The sequence below is a fragment of the Amblyomma mixtum genome, chromosome 1, assembly GCF_055824585.1.
Source record: "Amblyomma mixtum isolate Tamu chromosome 1, ASM5582458v1, whole genome shotgun sequence".
NCBI classification, from domain to species: Eukaryota; Metazoa; Arthropoda; class Arachnida; order Ixodida; family Ixodidae; genus Amblyomma; species Amblyomma mixtum.
The window spans coordinates 135,182,372-135,200,122 of NC_143012.1; the positions used below are offsets into that span (position 1 = coordinate 135,182,372).

General features: G+C 48.2%; 1 protein-coding gene across 5 annotated transcripts in view; it reads right to left on the reverse strand.

Moving 5' to 3' along the window:
• Nucleotides 1-866: 866 nt before the first annotated feature.
• The window catches only part of LOC149367666 (uncharacterized), a 53,971-nt gene continuing 37,086 nt past the window's right edge, over nt 867-17,751 (reverse strand). For 3 of the 5 annotated variants that reach the window (XM_089556696.1, XM_089556706.1, XM_089556681.1), the window contains exons 11-12: nt 8,847-9,107; nt 867-4,055 (exon numbers count right to left, since the gene is read on the reverse strand). In XM_089556696.1, the coding sequence (XP_089412822.1) occupies nt 3,689-4,055; nt 8,847-9,107 (628 nt within the window). In that variant the 3' untranslated portion in view covers nt 867-3,688. The remainder of the gene's footprint in view (nt 4,056-8,846; nt 9,108-17,751) is intronic. The other 2 variants (XM_089556688.1, XM_089556711.1) reach the window with 2 other exon arrangements.

Consider the following 17,751-nt stretch of genomic DNA (forward strand, 5'->3'; position numbering starts at 1 on the left):
CGGCCGCGAGTTTGAGCCATCTACCGACTTGAAAATTGCGGTGCAGCGACAAGTGACAGAATACAGATCGCTCGTGTGCTTTTCCTAACCTCAGTATATACAATTTCATGGTCCGTTCAAACGTAAACGCGAATGTCAGTGGTTAGGGTGCTTGGCTACTGTCGTAGTTCGAACCCGGCCGCGTTTCGATGGAGGCGAGAAGCAAAGGCTGCCGTGTGCTGTGCGAGGTAAGGGCACGTTAGATTGCCAGGTGGTCGGACCCCCCCACCCACTATGGCACCTCTTTCTCTCCGTCTTGTTTCGCTCCCACTTTCCTCCTCCTCTGCATGTGTTGCAAGGTGTCACCACCTCCCACTTTGCGCTACACGTCACATGGAGGTACAGCCTTTGCCGAAAGTAACCAGACTCCATGGTCTGCTTCTCATTCGTATAACAGAGCCCTCACGGCTTCCCTAAAGATCAAAGAGTTCTCTGAAGGCGAGGGCAGGGGTTTTCCTTACCATAGAGATTTAGAGCTTGAGGGCCGGCATAATAGCTTTGATATACGACTGAGAAGAAAAAATGTACAGCCTGGTTACTTTTGACAAAGACTGTACTTAGAGTGATGTGTTTGAACCAACTTGGGGCAGGGGGTTCAGTTCCACCAAGATGCCAGGCGCCATTTCCTCTCCTTAAGAACCAATTACCGTAACAAGCATTGCGTAAGCGTGTGGCTAATACAAAAGCTCACCCTTCGATGATGGCTGCTGCATACGCTGTGACAGTCATGTGGCACACTTTTCCCTTCATTTCTCCTCTGGAAGGTGCCCAGCACAGGTGTGTGCCCCATGGAAAGCACCACCAGTGACACTTAAAACACGGAGGAGTCAACCAGTTCGATTCTTTAATAGTGAACAGGCATCTGGCCAGTACCCACATCACACAATACACACAAGAGAACCGAAACACACTTGGAAATCCTAATCTAATTATGTGCTCGTATAGTGACAACTTAAAGGGAAAAAAAGAATGTGCACTTTACAACTGCAAGTCAAAGCCAGATAATGGAAGAAGCAAAAACAAAAGTACAAGGTAGTCAACGCTGCTAAAAACATGCACAATGCACACACACATACACACACACACACACCCAAGTAGGGAAACAATGCAAACAACCGACAGCTACACTACTAATCCGAGTTTGCTTTTAGCAAGCCATAATAGATGCTAAACGTCAAAAGCTTGTACACAAACACTGGTAGTCAGTTTTACCCTTCGCCCTTCCTCCACATAGTGCCCCAAGGAGAAAAATGCATACAGACAGGGATGGGGGTGTGCAGTCTCGACACAACCACACTCTGTCTACAGCTGCACGCACTTGAAACGACGCCAGTACTAACAGCTGAAAGAAAGATTAACTAGAACAGCATTGTAGGCAAAAGTGGATGAGTAAAAACCTCCACACCAGAGAGAAAAATCAAGCCTTAGAAAAAATGCAAAACAAGGCAGGGGAAAAAAAAAAAGACTTGCACAAGGTAGATTATAGTATTTCTGTTTGCTTTTGAGACTAGTACATAACACAGATGTGCTTTAGTCACACAAATAGAGTGGGCCATACAGATGCACACAGCGGGCAACTGTCTACAGCGGGTGCCCCCCGTCCCTTTTTTTGTCTGCTGACAGTAGCTACTGCCATAACCATATCGGCCATGACCAGCTCGCTCCACAGAGTGCTAATCACCACATGGGCAGACCATCAAAACCCGTCATGATGGAAAGAGTTCCTACCAGGCAAAGGTGTGCAGCAACCCGTCTGGAACCAAATCTGCAGTGATGTCTTGTGTTACTTTGCCTATCTTTGCTATGCAACATACACGTGCAACACAGCTGTGTGGAGTGTGTCTTCCACCTCCTCTCTTATGTACAGTGTAGACAACAGGCGTGGGCGCTCCCTCCCGCCACACCCAACAACATGCACAAATATACTTAGCACAGATTTATATACACACGTACATGCTCGCCCCCACAAATTCCAGAGAGGCCAAACCACCACTGCAATCACTTTGCTGCTGGCAGAGGAAGGGGCAAAACAATGCAGCTGACACCAAACAATGAAAGGTGCTGAAGCGACTGCTCTTCAGTACGGCCGCCTCAGTGGTGCCTCTCGTGCGAAACAGCTGCGGTGGCACCTCTGCAAGTGCGCACACAGCGTGGGCTGCTTCATTTCTGACAAAAGTGTGACCGTAAAAAGAATGACAGAAAATAGCTGTTTTCAGCGCTAAATGTGAAATATGATGCAAACAGGCACACTCAACACGTAAATCATCAAAAACCTGGCTCTTTCTAGAGGCTTACAAAGACCCCCAATTACAGCCATGAAGCATGCCACAAACACACGCACACACACACACCACGCAGAGAAGAAGAAAATTGTACTTTGTGCAGAACCCTACCACCATCCTGATTTACACTGCAACGGGTTGTCGCTCAGGATGCATGCTTCACACAGGCGCCAGCAGCCACTGCTCGTAGACTGCTCACCTACAGTCGGGGCATGGGGCCTCCAGTTCCGCACACGGGTGTGTTTGGCTCCCCCTGGGGCTGCTCTCCAAAGCAACAGACAATTGTTGCCAGCACTCACAGGCCCGGCTAGTATAAGGCAAAAACATTCACACGCCACAACACTCGGAGCAGGGGAGGGGGGGGGGGCTGTGCAGGACCAACAAGCAGAGCGTAGTTGGGGATGAGCGCAACAACTTTGCCACTGTCGCGCCACTCAGCCAATTTGGCCCACACGGATCCAATTTGGCCCCCACCAAACGTGCCTTCTGTCCAACTTTGTACGGGCAACAAAGGCACGGCATCGTCTCTCTTTGCGTCTGTCAACAATGAGCTGCCCCGCCCAGATATCCCCCTGCACCCTTCCACAAGCAGCCGCTGGCCACACTGTGCTGCGGGGCTGAACCAAGGAGGGACCCTGTGTTACAACCAGACACACGCAGAAGCCGTGGGCAGCAGTGATCGAGGCACTTCGCGAAGATCGCTCAGCTACAGAGGCATGCAGCACGCAGGTTGGTGGCGAGTGGGGGGGGGGGGACAGAGAGAAAGGCACGTTCAGCACAGGAGGTGGTCGAACACTTGCCGAGAAATGCCCCACCCTCCAGTGCTGTTGTGCCGCTTCCTGCCTGGTTTCAAGTGTCCAGTGCAGCTGGAACCACTGAGTGGGCCAAGGAGGCACGTGTGCCAACCACAGTGGTCGCACCACTCGAAGGCAGGCGAAAACTCCCCATGAACAGCCACCGCCTGTCTGCCACTGACAGCAACAACAGAAAGGGCTAAAAATGAGATGCAGCAATACTGCATGCTCCTTGACTAAGGGTGCACATGTGCTGCACGTGCAGTGGTGATATACCCGTGGTTTTTCTGCCGGGAACAAAGTGAAAACAAATGCCTCCTCCAGGTGCTGCTCAGCTACGCAACTTGCACCAGTTCCAGCAAGCACACCGTCACATGTCACCGAAGTTGTGACACCACACAGAGACTGTCAGTGGTGCAGCACCACCATAGCTCGACCGAGCAGTGCCACACGGTGCATGCTGGTGCCAAAACTAACACACACACACGCGCACACACACACACACACACACTGCGTGGACGAAGGAAGTAACAGGGTGACACACACTGGTCCATCGAGCTGGTCAGCACATCCTCACTCGCCAAACATCTGGTAGACGTGCTGGTACTGGGGCTTCCCGGGGCTCAAGGGGTTGAGGCCGTAGCCATACGAGGCCACGGCGGGTGCAGTGGGGAAGGTGGGCGGGGCCGCAGCAGCCGCTCCCTGGGGCCCTGCCGGCTGCAGGTGGGCGGGCAGAGGGTGGGTGGTGTAGGGCACGGCCGCCAGGGTGGCTGTAGCGGGGGCCGGCCCTCGGCTGTGGTGGTGGGCTGGGGGCGGGGCCAGGGGCGGGGCCAGGAACCCACCCGCCAGGACATACTTCTGCGGAGCCTGCTGGGGCAGGTAGGCTGGCTGGGCAAGGCTGCTGGCAGCCGCAACGTACACCGTGGGCCGACAGTACTCCCTGCACAACACAAGCAGGTGGGAAGAAGATTATGAAGGGACTACTTACGTGCTGTGTGTCAGCATGGGCTACGAGTTAACCACATATCACTGTAGTGGCCATTCGTTCGTGCTCAAGGCCACAGGAAAGGAGTGTTACCATTTCTGTTCGTGAAGCAAGAAGCAAACTGACTAATCTCAATTGATCACAGCCATGTAGAGCTGCATCTACGTGTTTCCAGATTACTGTAGATGATCTTGACCTGTTATCTCGAAGTTTCCTTGCCGGCTTTAAATTGAGCGATGACGCGAGCGCCTGGCATTCGTACTTCGACGACTGACGAGCATGTTTGTTGCTTACACCGCCACATATAAATTTCGAATACGAATATGAATGTTTGATATTCATTTCGTATTCACATTCGAGAAATTGATGTTCAAGAATTTCTGAATATTCGCCAGAAATCGTATACCGCACCAACTTTAATAAATTCGACCGTGGCAAAACCCCAATATCAGGGCAAATGATCCGATGATCAAGTTTGAAGTTCCAGGAAAACAACACAAAGGTTCTGTTCTCTTCACCATTGCTTATCTCGAGTCGACCGATCACGTCCCAACGTCATTAGGCTTGACCTCGTGCGAAATTCCACAAGTGGGCTTTCCCACATATCACATGTGCTGCAAACAAGATGGCCAACAACCTGCTTTGAACCGTGCTTCGAACAATCGCAATACGAAAGCGCACTGTTTTAAAATCCTTATCCTTTTGTAATATATTACATTACTTAAAGCTTACACCCATGGCATTCGTCCTGCGGTCTTCAAAGAGAAACTCCCTGAGTGTGACCTCCACAGTCTCATTTTGGTGAATTACACTGTTAAAAAAAAGTTAGCGAAAAGGCAGTAAGTGCAGCAGTTACTAACTAGAGCCAAAATCGGCATGGCATCCGGCAATATGCACTCTGTGGTGGCTTACGTGTGATGAGAGGCATCTTGCCTTCATTGAAACGCCAGTTGTTAACAGTTTTGTGATAGAAAAGTCAAGAGTCACGGTGCGTTTTGCCACAGGTACGCTGCCTCGCTTTGAAATGCACCACCATTTCCTTCCGCGCTCGCCATCTCCGTGAAAGCGCACGTCTCCCACGCGCTTCGCTGCTACCTCTTCCAGTATTCGGTACAAAAGACTCAGCACAGATGAGTTCACTGACCTCTGAGTACTGTTCAAGTTCACGCGGTGGAAGACGGTCAAGAACAGTATGAATTCGAAACCACACGGGCACAATGTCCGCTAGCACAGGATTTCAGCATCGCAATTTAAGAGGCTCCCTTTAAGCTTGAAGAAGTTTTCGATCTCTCCTGCAGTTAGAATTATTGAGGTTCCACTATAGTACCATACATAACAAGTAGTATCAATACAGCTATCGATATTACTATCAATGAAACTATCAAAACTACTATCGATAGTATATCGATACTACTATCGAAAGTACTATCGATAGTGCTATCGATAGTAGTATCGATAGTGTTTTTTACCATCGATAGTTTGATAGTGACTCAACTACCGATAGTAGCGATAGTATTATCGATAGTTTTGCATCACTAGCTCTTATACAATGGCTCAGTGGGCCAGGTCGCAGTGCTGTGAAAAAAGTCGAAATAATCAAGCAGGTCCGAAAAATCAGGCGTCCGAATTCTCTGTGCCTCCTGTATTTAGGTATTTGATGTCTCTCGTAAAATATTACAGGTTTCGTTCACAGTTCGCGGAATAGGGTTATAGCAAAAAATTTATTGACGAAGTGAATGTTTCAGGGAACACGTATTTTTGTGTACCGATTCCAAATATGTAATATATAATTTTATGTAAAGCAAGTCCTTGTGTACTTACGTAAATGTTAGGTAACTTTTTATTAAAGGGACCCTGAAATGGTTTCTTCAATCATATTTTATTGCAACAACTCTGTAGAGGTGGTCTCTGCGAGTATTCTAGTCTGATTCAGAAAGCTGCGCGTGGAACCAATAATTTACAAACAATTTTTCAAACTTGCCGCTCACAGCCGATTAGGGCGACACCTCACCGCGCGTTTTTACCCGCCCCTACCACTTGGCGTAAACTGGGCAGCCTTGGCCATGGACTGGGCGACCCTTCTCATTGGCTCTGCCAATTGACGTCACGCGCAATTTTTGCAACATTTCATTTGAAACTGAGCACTGATGCTCCTTGAAATATTATTTTATTGATTGCTTATTATTTTTTAAAAACATACGTATACAGAGGTAAGAATCCAGCGCATTTCTTGAAATTAATGTGGTACTTCCGGTAAAGAAGGAAATCCGTCTGCTCACAAAAGCATGTGTTTTCGTCAAATCTCGGCGCCCGCCTTTGCGAGTTTCCTAGCTGCGCCGACGAGTCGCTGCTATAGTGTACTAGAATTATATATATCGCTGCTGTCGTCGCCCTGTGGGTCTCGGTATGGCGTGTACTGAAAGGCTCGAAGCCCATCTCAGCGGTGGCTGCACGCAGCCGCGCTTCGAGCTCCGGATCCATGCTGTTCGAGCAGCAATCAGGAGACAGATGTGCGAAAACTTGGACGGCGCGGCACCGATCGTCATCAGAAAGACTGCCAGCTATACTCGAGCAGCGACAAAGCATGCCTGCTCATGTTGGGAGCTTTCGGCAACGGCACCGCTCGCGGGCTCTCCGAGCGACGAGCTCTGCTGCTGCCTGGCTGTCGTGGTCGTCGCTAGGCCTATAGCTCGTTTCGCGTCGAAGAGGCAGCGGCCGGCGCTTCGGAAGTCGCCTGAGCTATAATAAAAGGCTTACTCTACACATCGCTTTACAGTCAACAGCATCATCTCACAATAATGTAATAGTATGGTCACTTTCCGCGACGCCTTCAGCCGCGAAGCGAGCGGGCGCCAGGCGAGCCGGACCCCAACGTCAGGCCAGCGGCAGCTGCAAGGCGGTTGTGGCCAGAAATTTGCTCGTATCACAGTTGTTACCTTTACCAGCAGCTCAGTATTGATCAGCGATCCTCAAAAATGACATTTTTCACATTTCTTGGCCTAGGGTTTATTATTTACGTCAAGAACACTCTTTAGCTCATTTTTTATGACGTCGGCAGACCTGATCCAGGCCGGTCGGCCGGCCGGCATGCTCGGCGTACTTGACATTCGCACAAGGAAATACAAAACAGCCATTCTACCAGAGATGATGCTTTCTAGATTCGAGCAACGACAACATATCTGTTAAAAAGTGGATCTTTCGGCAACGACACCGACTGCGGCAACGCCGGGCGACGAACTGCGCGCTGGTCCCAGGCTGCCCTAGTCGTCGCTAGGCCTAATGGTTTCGCATCGCTGACGGCGCTTCGGAAGTCGCTTGCGCTATATCAAAAGGCCTACTCTTCACATCGCTTTACTGCGAACTCGTCCCATAATAGAATATATATTCGATTTCCACGACGCCTTCAGCAACGGAGCTAGCAGGCGGCAGGCGAAGCGCCGCAGCAGCACCAAAGCGGCTATGGGATAAAATTTGCTAGTATCGCATTCATCACTTGTACGATCAGCTCGGTATTGGCCAACGACCGTCAGAAGTGATGCATTTTTGACATGCATCTATCCCAGGGCTTGCTATAAACGTGACAAACAATACTAGCGCGTTTTTCACTCGCCGGCGGCCGGCGTCAAGGCTGGCAGGCCGGCCCGGTGTGGCTCGGCCCCGAGCGCCCTGAGGAGCGCGCTGTACAGAGGGCAAAACACATGCCTAGAACAACCAAACTGGCTGTTCCGGAGCTCCCAAAGGCACTGCGACCAAGTAGGAAAAAAATGACGATAAAATTCTATGAGTTTAACTGCACATGTTTACATCCAGACCATTTTTAACCAAATCTCATCGCTAGTTATCGCGTGTTAAGCCCAAAACACGCTCAGAGCGTGTTCTAGACATGCGTTTTGCCCTCTGTACGTCATCACGACGCTGCCGCTCTCGCTTTGGCTCCCGCTTCCCGTGGTTGCGTCTGCCGCGCGCGGCTCGTCGTTGACATCTAGCAAGTTGCACGCAGGCGACGAGCTGCGATCGGACGTTGCGACAACGTTCGCAACAGCGTACCGCAGTGAATCGCACTCACTTTCGCACAGTGTCTGCGACCACCGGAAGTAAACAAGCAGAGCGCCATTGCCTGACGTATGCATGGGCGGAGCATCGGCCCGTCTTTTCTTTTTTTTTTTTCGGAGCGAGCCCCGCGTGTATGAGTTGAGGGTGGTATGTGGGGGAGAGGAGGAACATCATTTTTAATCGGCGATATCTTCGGTGTTGATGGAGTTCGCTTAACAATTTTTGCGGTGCGGCGACAAGTGATGGAATACCGATCTCTCGTGGGCTTTTGCTAACCTTGGCAAAGAGCTTTTCAGGGTCCCTTTAATAGCTTTCAGAAATTTTTCAAGAGATTCGCTGCTGAAATGCCTGCCAATGGCTTGTCTTCGCATCGAGAAATGCAATCAGGGTAAACTTATCATCCTGCCCATCAGAGAAGTTGAGTTACAGGGTTTTGATGTGTGAAGGCAGGATAACCGCTGGTCCTTAAGGGTAACGGAGTGGATTCCAAGAGAAGGCAAAGCGTAGCAGGGGGTGGCAGAAAGTCAGGTGGGTGGAGGATGAGATTGAGAAGTTTGCGGGGATACGGTGGCTGCAACTGGCGCAGGACAGTGTTAATTGGGGAGACACGGGAGAGGTCTTTGCCCTCTGCAGTGGGAGTAGTCAGTCAGGCTGATGATGATTAAGTGGCACAGGAGGAGGAACACATCCCACCTGTACAGCTCGGCGGGCTGTGAGCTGGGTGCCAGGTGCAGGGGCTGGCCCACGTGCTGCAGTGGGGACAGGTGGTGGTGGGGGCGGGACGGGGGCACCAGGGCCCCACACTTGACCAGGCGCTCCCCTTCCAGGAAGCCGTTGGGGGGCCGCAGGGGGACACACTCCTCATCCACCTCCCGCTTGGGGGTCACCACCACGTCCCCACCCCCCTGCTGGCACAGCAGCCGCTTCTTCTGGCACAGGGCACTGCTGCTGCTGCTGCACAGCACAGTACACACACTCACTCTCTGCTGGCTCCTTCCTTATCACAGGCTCAGCCGTCCCTACTCGCCATTGTGATCCTCTAAACACTGCCAACACGGTTTCGGCTAGTTCGGTTGGTTTACTGGTTCTTTGGGGTTTAACATCCTGTAGCAACTCAGGCTATGAGGGACGCCGTAGTGAAGGGCTCCGGAAATTTCGACCACCTGGGGTTCTTTAATGTGCACTGACATCGCACAGCACACGGGCCTCTAGGATTTCTCCTCCAAAGAAATTCAGCCGCCGCGGCCGGGATCGAACCCGCGTCTTCCGGGCCAGCAGCCAAGCGCCGCAACCACTGAGCCACCGCAGCGGGTCGTTTCGGCTAGTTTATTTATTTCAAATACCCTCATGGCCCTGCAAGCCTTACAGAGGGGAGTGGAACAAGATGTACCATAACACAGATGATAAGAAATGGCAATACATTCACGGGTTGCAGCACCACACATTGTCACCGACCGCATGTGCAGGCATGCGAGCGTGATATACCGTCGACTATGTCAGCACTTCACATGACCAGGCATGATGATGTGGTACGGTTTAACCCTTTCGCTACCGCACCATAGACCATCACACAAATTTGAGCAACTCAAATCGGCAGCGCAAAAAACGCAGTGTGGAGTTTGTGCGTTTAAAAGCCTACTTGACTGAAATTTTGCAAACCGTAAAAAAGGTTGTTTTTTTCATAGTACACCCCTGTATTATGCTACCAACAAAGCGTTATGTTCCACTTTCAAGCAGCTAAGCTGCCAATGACAAGCAAAAGGCAGAGTCTTCGATATCAAAACCGGAAAAACGTACCATTACCGCCTTATGGAAGTGATGCGTGTTTGAGACGGCTGTTTGGACAGGTTCGGAGCCTGTCCTCGTGGCAGCTCGTGCAAAGCGCTGGTACCGATAGTGCATGCAGTACTTTGCGCAATAAATACTGGTTATATGCGAAAAACATGTATTAGATCACATAACAGACATCTTAACTCAAATGAAATGACCAATAAAAGTTTTAAACGTGTTTTATTTGCTGTAGTAGACTAGATAACTCCGCGCTCAACCTCAGCGAAGATGATCGTGCCACAATGCTAGTGAGCGTAGTTTGCCTGGCAGTATTCGATTACAGCTTGTGCAAAGTTCGGGCATCGCGAAGGAAGGAGGCATATGGAAGCCAAATAGAAAAAGTGCTTGTATTATCAAGTCGGCATTTTTTAGCAGGCACGTACGTGCCAACAGCACATGGGCTGGCTATACAATGCTATACGATGGGCTTGTTACTTCACGTGAAAAAAATTTCTTTCAGTACACTCCAAATCATCCATTTTTATGCGGTAGCGAAAGAGTTCAGCAGGTTCAACGTCCCAAAGCGACATCGGTTATGAGGGACGCCTTAGTGGAGGGCCCTGGAGATTTCAACCGCCTGGGCTCTTAAAACGTGCGCTGACATGCTCAGGTTGCATTTCACCTTCATCAAAGCGCGGCCGCCGCATCTTCGGAATCAGCAGTCGAGCGCGCTAACCATAGAGCCACGTGGCGGGGCGAGATGGCTGCAAGTTATATCGAATATCGTCCACCAACGAGAAACCTTTGTTGCGCAAGCTTTGCACAAGGCAACCCACTTCGTGGTGTGGTCATGAAGTCAGCTATTCCTGCCTGATGTTTGCTCAAGAGCATCAGCGTCATGTGGCGCTACTGCTGTTCGCTGGCAGCAGCAGCAGGAACCTTCACGTTTTTACAAGTAAAAATTTTGTTAACTTTACAAAGTGGTGACATTTGGCCAAATCTTCTTTGTGTTCTTGCGAAGACTTTGTTGTACTGAAACTGTGACGCAAGACTACTTCATTAAATTGAGTGATAAAATACATGCATTTAAACGGAAGTAAGAAACAAACGAAAACAGTTCACTGCATCGCAAACTTCATTTTACTGAGGTTCGTTATATCGATGTTCAACTGTACCTATAAGCGCAGAGCTGTCAGAAAATTGTGCAGCAGTATATGAGTTTGACATTGCCAACAAGCGTGCTAGATACCGATATCGAGAAAAGCATTGAGAGCGCCTTTTTGTGTGCAATAGCAGAGCCAAGCTCGCCATGCACCCAAAGCGGATTACTGCGGCTGGTGTGTGACATTGCCATCAGTGGAAACATGGAGGGTGTCTGCCAAACTTATATCGTGCTTCCCCCGGGACAAAGCTTTGCAGTCGTGCTCAGTGTGAAAGCGCACCGATGACGAGTTTCTCACTGCTCTGTCTCTGAATGCTTAGGTGAATGTTTGTGGCTCGGAGGTTCTGCTTGACACAATGTCCCCCTTTTTATACTTGTTTGTTTCGTCTTTCATTTTCCCTCGCATCAACCAACACGCAAGTAAATAAGGGCAATGTGCATTTATCTCTGCATGATATCCGATTATAACTTCTATTTCCAGTAAAAAAAGAAAAGGTCATTACATCTGAGTAAATATGGTACAGTCGACGACTGATTTTTCAGACGCCTAATTTTTCGGACATGCTTGGTTGTTCGGACTTTTTTCAGGCACCAGGACATACCTCATAAAGCTAATGTATCGTGCGGCTCGAAATTTCGGACATTCAAAGGAGGGGTGTTCCATTTTCCGGACTTCCCAAGCGTCTGCCGGGCCAACTGCTGAGCAGTGTCGCCGCCATCTTAGTTCACTTCTTCCTCCCATAGCCCCGAAACGGATGCCAGCCTTGCATGCCGGATGCTGGATTGAAGCTACAGTCTAGCAGCCTCTGCTTCCGCTTTTTTTTTTTGCTTTAGCCCACTTCGATGCTTCAGCTGCCTGTTCATCGGTGTTTGCCGTGCGCTGCCGAGCGCAGCGAGTAGGCCTAGTCGTGGTCGTGCTGTCGCTACTGTGGCTCGCATTTATTTATTTATTTATACAAATACCTCACAGGTTCCACACTTGGAACATTGTGTGAGGGGAGGGGTTACAATATTTAGCAGACAAAAGATGGTACAAAGTGGAGAGAACAAAAGTAAACAATATTAAATACATTGGACTGCAAACAATTATTACACTGTACTTGAAAAAAAAACGTAATATATTGACACCGAGGAAAAACAGCAAACAAATAGCGGCACTGCATGGATTTGACAACACATACGAACACAATTTATGTACAATATCATGGATGCATGAAGGTGGTCAATTCGTTTTTGAAGATTAATGGGTCACGTATGGTAGCAATGCAATCCGGAAGGCCATTCCAACACTTGATAGCACGTGGCAAAGCAGAAGAATTAAACGCGAGTGTTCGGCCGAATAGACGTTGGAAGCTAAGGTTATTATGTAGGCGACGTGAAGTGCGCATTGGGCGTGTAAGTGGCAGTGTGGACGCGTGACGACTGTATATTAGTTTCTGTAGTAAGCAAAGAAGTGCGATATCCCTACGTGTCTGTAAACTTGTTAGCGATAAAGATAACTTGATGCTTGTTACGCTGGAATGACGGTTGTAGTCGTGAGAAATAAAACGCGCTGCACGGTTCTGAATTGCTTCGAGTGAATGAATTAAATAAGCCTGATGTGGTGACCAGATGGCTGATGCATATTCTAGTTGGGGACGGACAAATGTTAAGTATGCTAGCTTGCGGGTAGAAACAGGTGCGCTATGAAGATTTCTTTTCAGGTAGCCAAGCGTGCGCGATGCTTTGGCAGTTATGCATTGAATATGTTCCGCCCAAGAAAGATTAGAAGTCAGATAAACGCCAAGGTATTTATAGGAAGACGTGCGGGATAGTGTGACACTGTTAAGGGAATAAGTGAATAGCGAGTTTGAATGCTTCCGGCTAACTGTCATGATTTTACATTTGTCAGTATTAAGTGTCATTTGCCATGATGTGCACCAGTTAGTTACACATTCAAGGTCCTGCTGAAGAATTGCATGGTCAGTGGTTGAGCGGATTTGGCGATAAATTATGCAGTCATCGGCGAACAGTCGGACTGATGATGTAAGATGCGATGGCAGGTCATTTATGAAAATTGAAAATAATAAGGGACCGAGAACACTTCCCTGAGGGACGCCAGAAGTGACGTCACTAAGGGGTGATGAAAAGTTGTTTGTTACCGTGAACTGCTTTCGAAAAGATATGAAGTTCCGGATCCAGGAGACAGTTAGCGAGTCTAAATTAAGCGACGATATTTTAGCTATAAGGCGACAATGGGCAACACGGTCAAACGCTCTGGAAAAGTCAATGAATATGCAGTCAGTTTGGTAGTTTTCATCCATGTTCTTGAATAAATCACTGGTAAGTTCAATTAGTTGTGTATCACAGGAAAACCCTTTTCTGAATCCGTGCTGGCGTGGGAAAAAGAAATCATTGTTCTTGAGATGGCGCGTGACGTTAGATGCAACGATGTGTTCAAGTAACTTACATGGAATACTCGTTAGTGATATGGGGCGGTAGTTACTGTGTTTTTGTCGCCAGATTTGTAAACAGGGATTATTTTGCCAATCTTCCAGTCATAAGGAATTGCGCCGGTTGCTAAAGATTGCCTGAAAATATGACACAGAATGATACTAGAGGGATGTATGGTGTGTTTGAGAATTTTTGTATTTATTCCGTCTACCCCTGAGGAAGTTGATACCTTAAGACTGTTAATTAGAGATGCTACGCCTTCTGCTGTTATATCTATTGTAGTCATGAATGGGTAATTGAGTTCTTGGGGTTGAGGTAGGTTGGAATAGTCTTCGGTAGTGAATACTGATGTGAAGTAGTCATTAAACGTGACTGGACAGTTCTCTTGGGGTATTGGACATTTGTTTTCATCAAGCAATGAAATGGTGTCCGACGTGCGTGACGGGGAAATTGTTTTCCAAAATTTTGCGGGGTTATTTTTTATGAGCGATTGAAGGTCCTGGGATAAAAATTTATGTTTGGCCTTCCGGATGGCATGGCAGTATGATGCTTCACACAGTCTGTGCTCAGCATGCGCAGAATCAGTGCGCAATCGTTTCGCGGCTCTGAAAAGACGTTTTTTCTTGTTTTTCAATGCTCGTAAGGAATTGTTATACCAAGGTTTAGATATGTTGACCCGTAATGTTATTCTCGGAATGTGTTTGCACACCAGTTTCGCTATTTTTTCTTTGAACAAAGTCCAGTTTTCGTTAACAGACCGGGATGAAAAATCATGCACAAAAATTTCGGAGAAATGCTCGAGACAACGATTAATAGCGTCAAAGTCAGCCTTCCTGTAATTTAGAATCTGTTTTGGTTGGGTGCGGCGTGAGTAACAGTGGTGGAACTGGCAACTGGCTTCTTGTAGCAGCTTTTGTAGCAGAAGAAATCGCAGTTTGTAGCAGCAATTTTAAGTTTTGTAGCAGGAAAAATGGCATTTTGTAGCAGAATTCGAGCTTTTGTAGCACAAAAAGAAAAGCTTCGTACCAAAATTTCATGCCAAAAAACAGTTATTTTAAATAAAGAAGCTTTGTTGTATTTCTGGAACAGGCATTTGCTCAGACGTTTTTAGCAACCACAGCCATGCAATAGCAAGCTTCAATCCCAAATGCAGTTTAAAGTGCTTGGTTCCTTAAAAAGAGCCGGAAATAAGCAAAACAGGAGGTTCTCCTAAAACACTGCCGTTTTTATTCAGAAGAGCGACATAACGGGATGCTCAACAGAACTATAAAAAATGATACCGTTCTTAAAACAAATTTTCAGGTACTATTTCTTCCCTTTTCTTGATCACTCCAGCTTAGACAGTGCCGCTGCGAGCTTTTCCTGTCCATTCTTCAGAAGGGCTTGTCCACTCTCAACGTCTGCAAAATGTTTAGACTTGACACCTTTTGTGAAAAGCAGCTCAGCATTGGTGATCATATTCCTGGCCAGTCTGAACTCTTCTTGTGCCTTCTCTTCATTCTGACCTCTTTTCTGGGTGTCTATGTCCTGTACATCACAGTCTTGTTTCGCTTGTTTTGCACGGGTCTCTTCTGCATCCGCCCCCAACCGTTGCAGCTGACGCTTCCGCGATCCTTTCACCGCTCTGATTAATCCTTGTGTCATAGGAATGGCAGCTGGACTGCCCGATATAAGTTAGTCATAAATTCTGTTGCCTTTCAGCTTTGACAAAGACATCGAAGACGTGAAGTGTCCATCCACACAGGCAGTGCGCCTTTGTACACCTTCGGTTGCAAAGCAGCGATGGCGATGTGGCTGCCGGTAGATGCGTTGCCGGAAGTGTTGCCGGCAGACATCAGTTTTGGTTTCACGGAAATGAGTTTCGGTTTCGTTCTCAGCAGAGTTATTGGAGTTATTCGGAGATATTTCGGCGCAGGAGTGGCGCAAAAGTAGGCAGAAAACCGATTTTGTAGCAGCATGTAGCAGGATTTCCCATTTGGCGCAGTTTGGCGCAATTGGCGCAGCAGTTCCACCACTGGAGTAATAAGGGGAATTAATCGATAACTGAAGAAGCTGATGATCACTGAACCCGTCATTATAAGATATATCACTAACCCTCTCTGGAGCAGATGATAAAATAAGGTCTAAAATATTAGCATCGCGTGTTGGAGCATTGACTAGTTGAACAAAAGAAAAGTCGAGTGTTAGCTGCATGAACTCATTAGAGGCAGATGAATGTGAACATAGGTTCAGCCAATCAATGTCTGGGTAATTAAAATCCCCGAACAAGAAAATGTCAGATTTAGGAAATCTGGTTCGAATAGCCGTGATATCATGTAGGTCAGCGACAAACGTGGCAGGGGAGTCCGGGGGCCTGTAGCAGATGCCTAAGACAGTGTTACCGAGGCGGGATGCTATTGCTACCCATATGATTTCCAGTTCACATGGAATATCCACAAGGAAAGATAAAATGTTATTATTAACTGCAATTAATACTCCGCCGCCCCTTTTGCTTATTCTATCTTTTCGGTAAATTTGAAATCCAAGTCGTCTTCAGTGCTTCGCTTCAAAGAGCTGTTTTCGGAATTCATAAGGCATTTTTTATTTATATACAGTAAAAGCTCGTTAATTCGAACTTCAAGGGACCGGGAAAAATGTTTGAATTATCCAATGTTAGAATTATCGAATGGCCTCGAAAAAACTGACAATAACCATTTGCATTACGGTATATGTACCGTATTTACTCGCGTAACGAACCCACTTGCATAATAAACCCACCCACCCCGATTTCTGCCTAAGAATTTGAAAAAAAAAAAAGCGTCAGTCGTTAACGCTTTCCTCCGTTTCGCACGTGGACCATCACGGTCCACGACGCATTTCTTGGCAGTGCACCAAGATGCCGCGCAGCGATAACACCATGGTGCCTTTCGACGTTAGCTCTAGTGCAAGGGGGGAAACGAACTTGGCAGAGTGCCAGTGCTTGACCAGCTGTGCAAGCCTCGTTTTCAGTCCGTTCGCCATGGGCGATTGGAGCATAGAGATTGGGGCGTCTACTGCCACTCAATCATTGGAACACGCGATGCTAAAAGCCGGCCTCATGAAGCCGCGTGCTTCCGTTGGCGGCCCATCCTTCCGTTGGGGGAAGGATGGACGACACTTGTAAAGAAAAAAAAAAGTTTTTCGCGCGTAATTGGTAGCGCCCGTCCGAAGTCTTTTCATGGGCGTTGGCTGGGACCGCGCCGACAGAACTTATCCGTATTTCCGAAATAACAGGGCTCGAATCAACAAGTATTTAGTTTTCGGAGGTTGTGCGGAAAAGAGGGGGCAGGTGGCCGCGGCCCCTCCCAACCCTCCAGCGGCTGGGCCGCCGCACCAGTGATGGCGCCATTTAGGCTTTGCCCACTCTTCCATGGTTTTATCTGGTTCCATCTTGTTTCCCTGTTTAGGACGTGCACAGCACCTAACTATGCGGAGGTGCCTTCTTTTTTTTTTTTGCCACGTGCTGTGTGTGCCAAGCCGCCCAGGCCCAGACACGGCTGCACGTAGTTCGAATTATCCATAGCGGAACAGACTCGCTTTCAAATTAACGGGCTTTTTTATACACAGATCTCTATGGAGCTTGGCCGGACCAAGTAGTGTAGTTCGAATTATCGAGGTTCGAATTAACGAGCTTTCACTGTATACTTATTTTTTTTTGTGCAACCCGGCAGCAAGGAGGCACTCGACGGGGTTGGTGTTGATCCAGAGACAGGCTCCCGACGACTGCCCTATGTTCTGCCAAGCCAAGTGTGCCAATTCATAATGGAGAAGAAATCACCCATGTCATCGGCCTCAAAAGCTCCGATGAAGCAGGACAACTACGTCACCGTGTCAATGGCGAAGAAAGCGGCTATCGTGAAGCTCGTGGAAGGTGGCCGGTCGCAGGCAGACGTCATGAAAGAGTTCAAGATTTCTAAGCAGACTCTTTCAGGCTACATAAAAAACAAGGAGAAGATTTTGGAGGCCACAGAAAAATATAGGCCGAGGCAGCTACCCAAAGCTCCTCATCCTTGTATGGCTGAAGTCTACGGTAGCCAGTAAGGTGGCCTCCTCAAACAGAAATGCGAGACAATGGCCCTTCAAATGAACACTGGTGGATTTAAGGCATGAAACTTCAAGAAGCGTTTTGACCTCAAAAAAAAAAGTGCCGCCGCGGTGGCTCAGTGGCTATGGTGCTCGGCTGCTAACCCAAAAGACGCGGGTTCGATCCCGGCC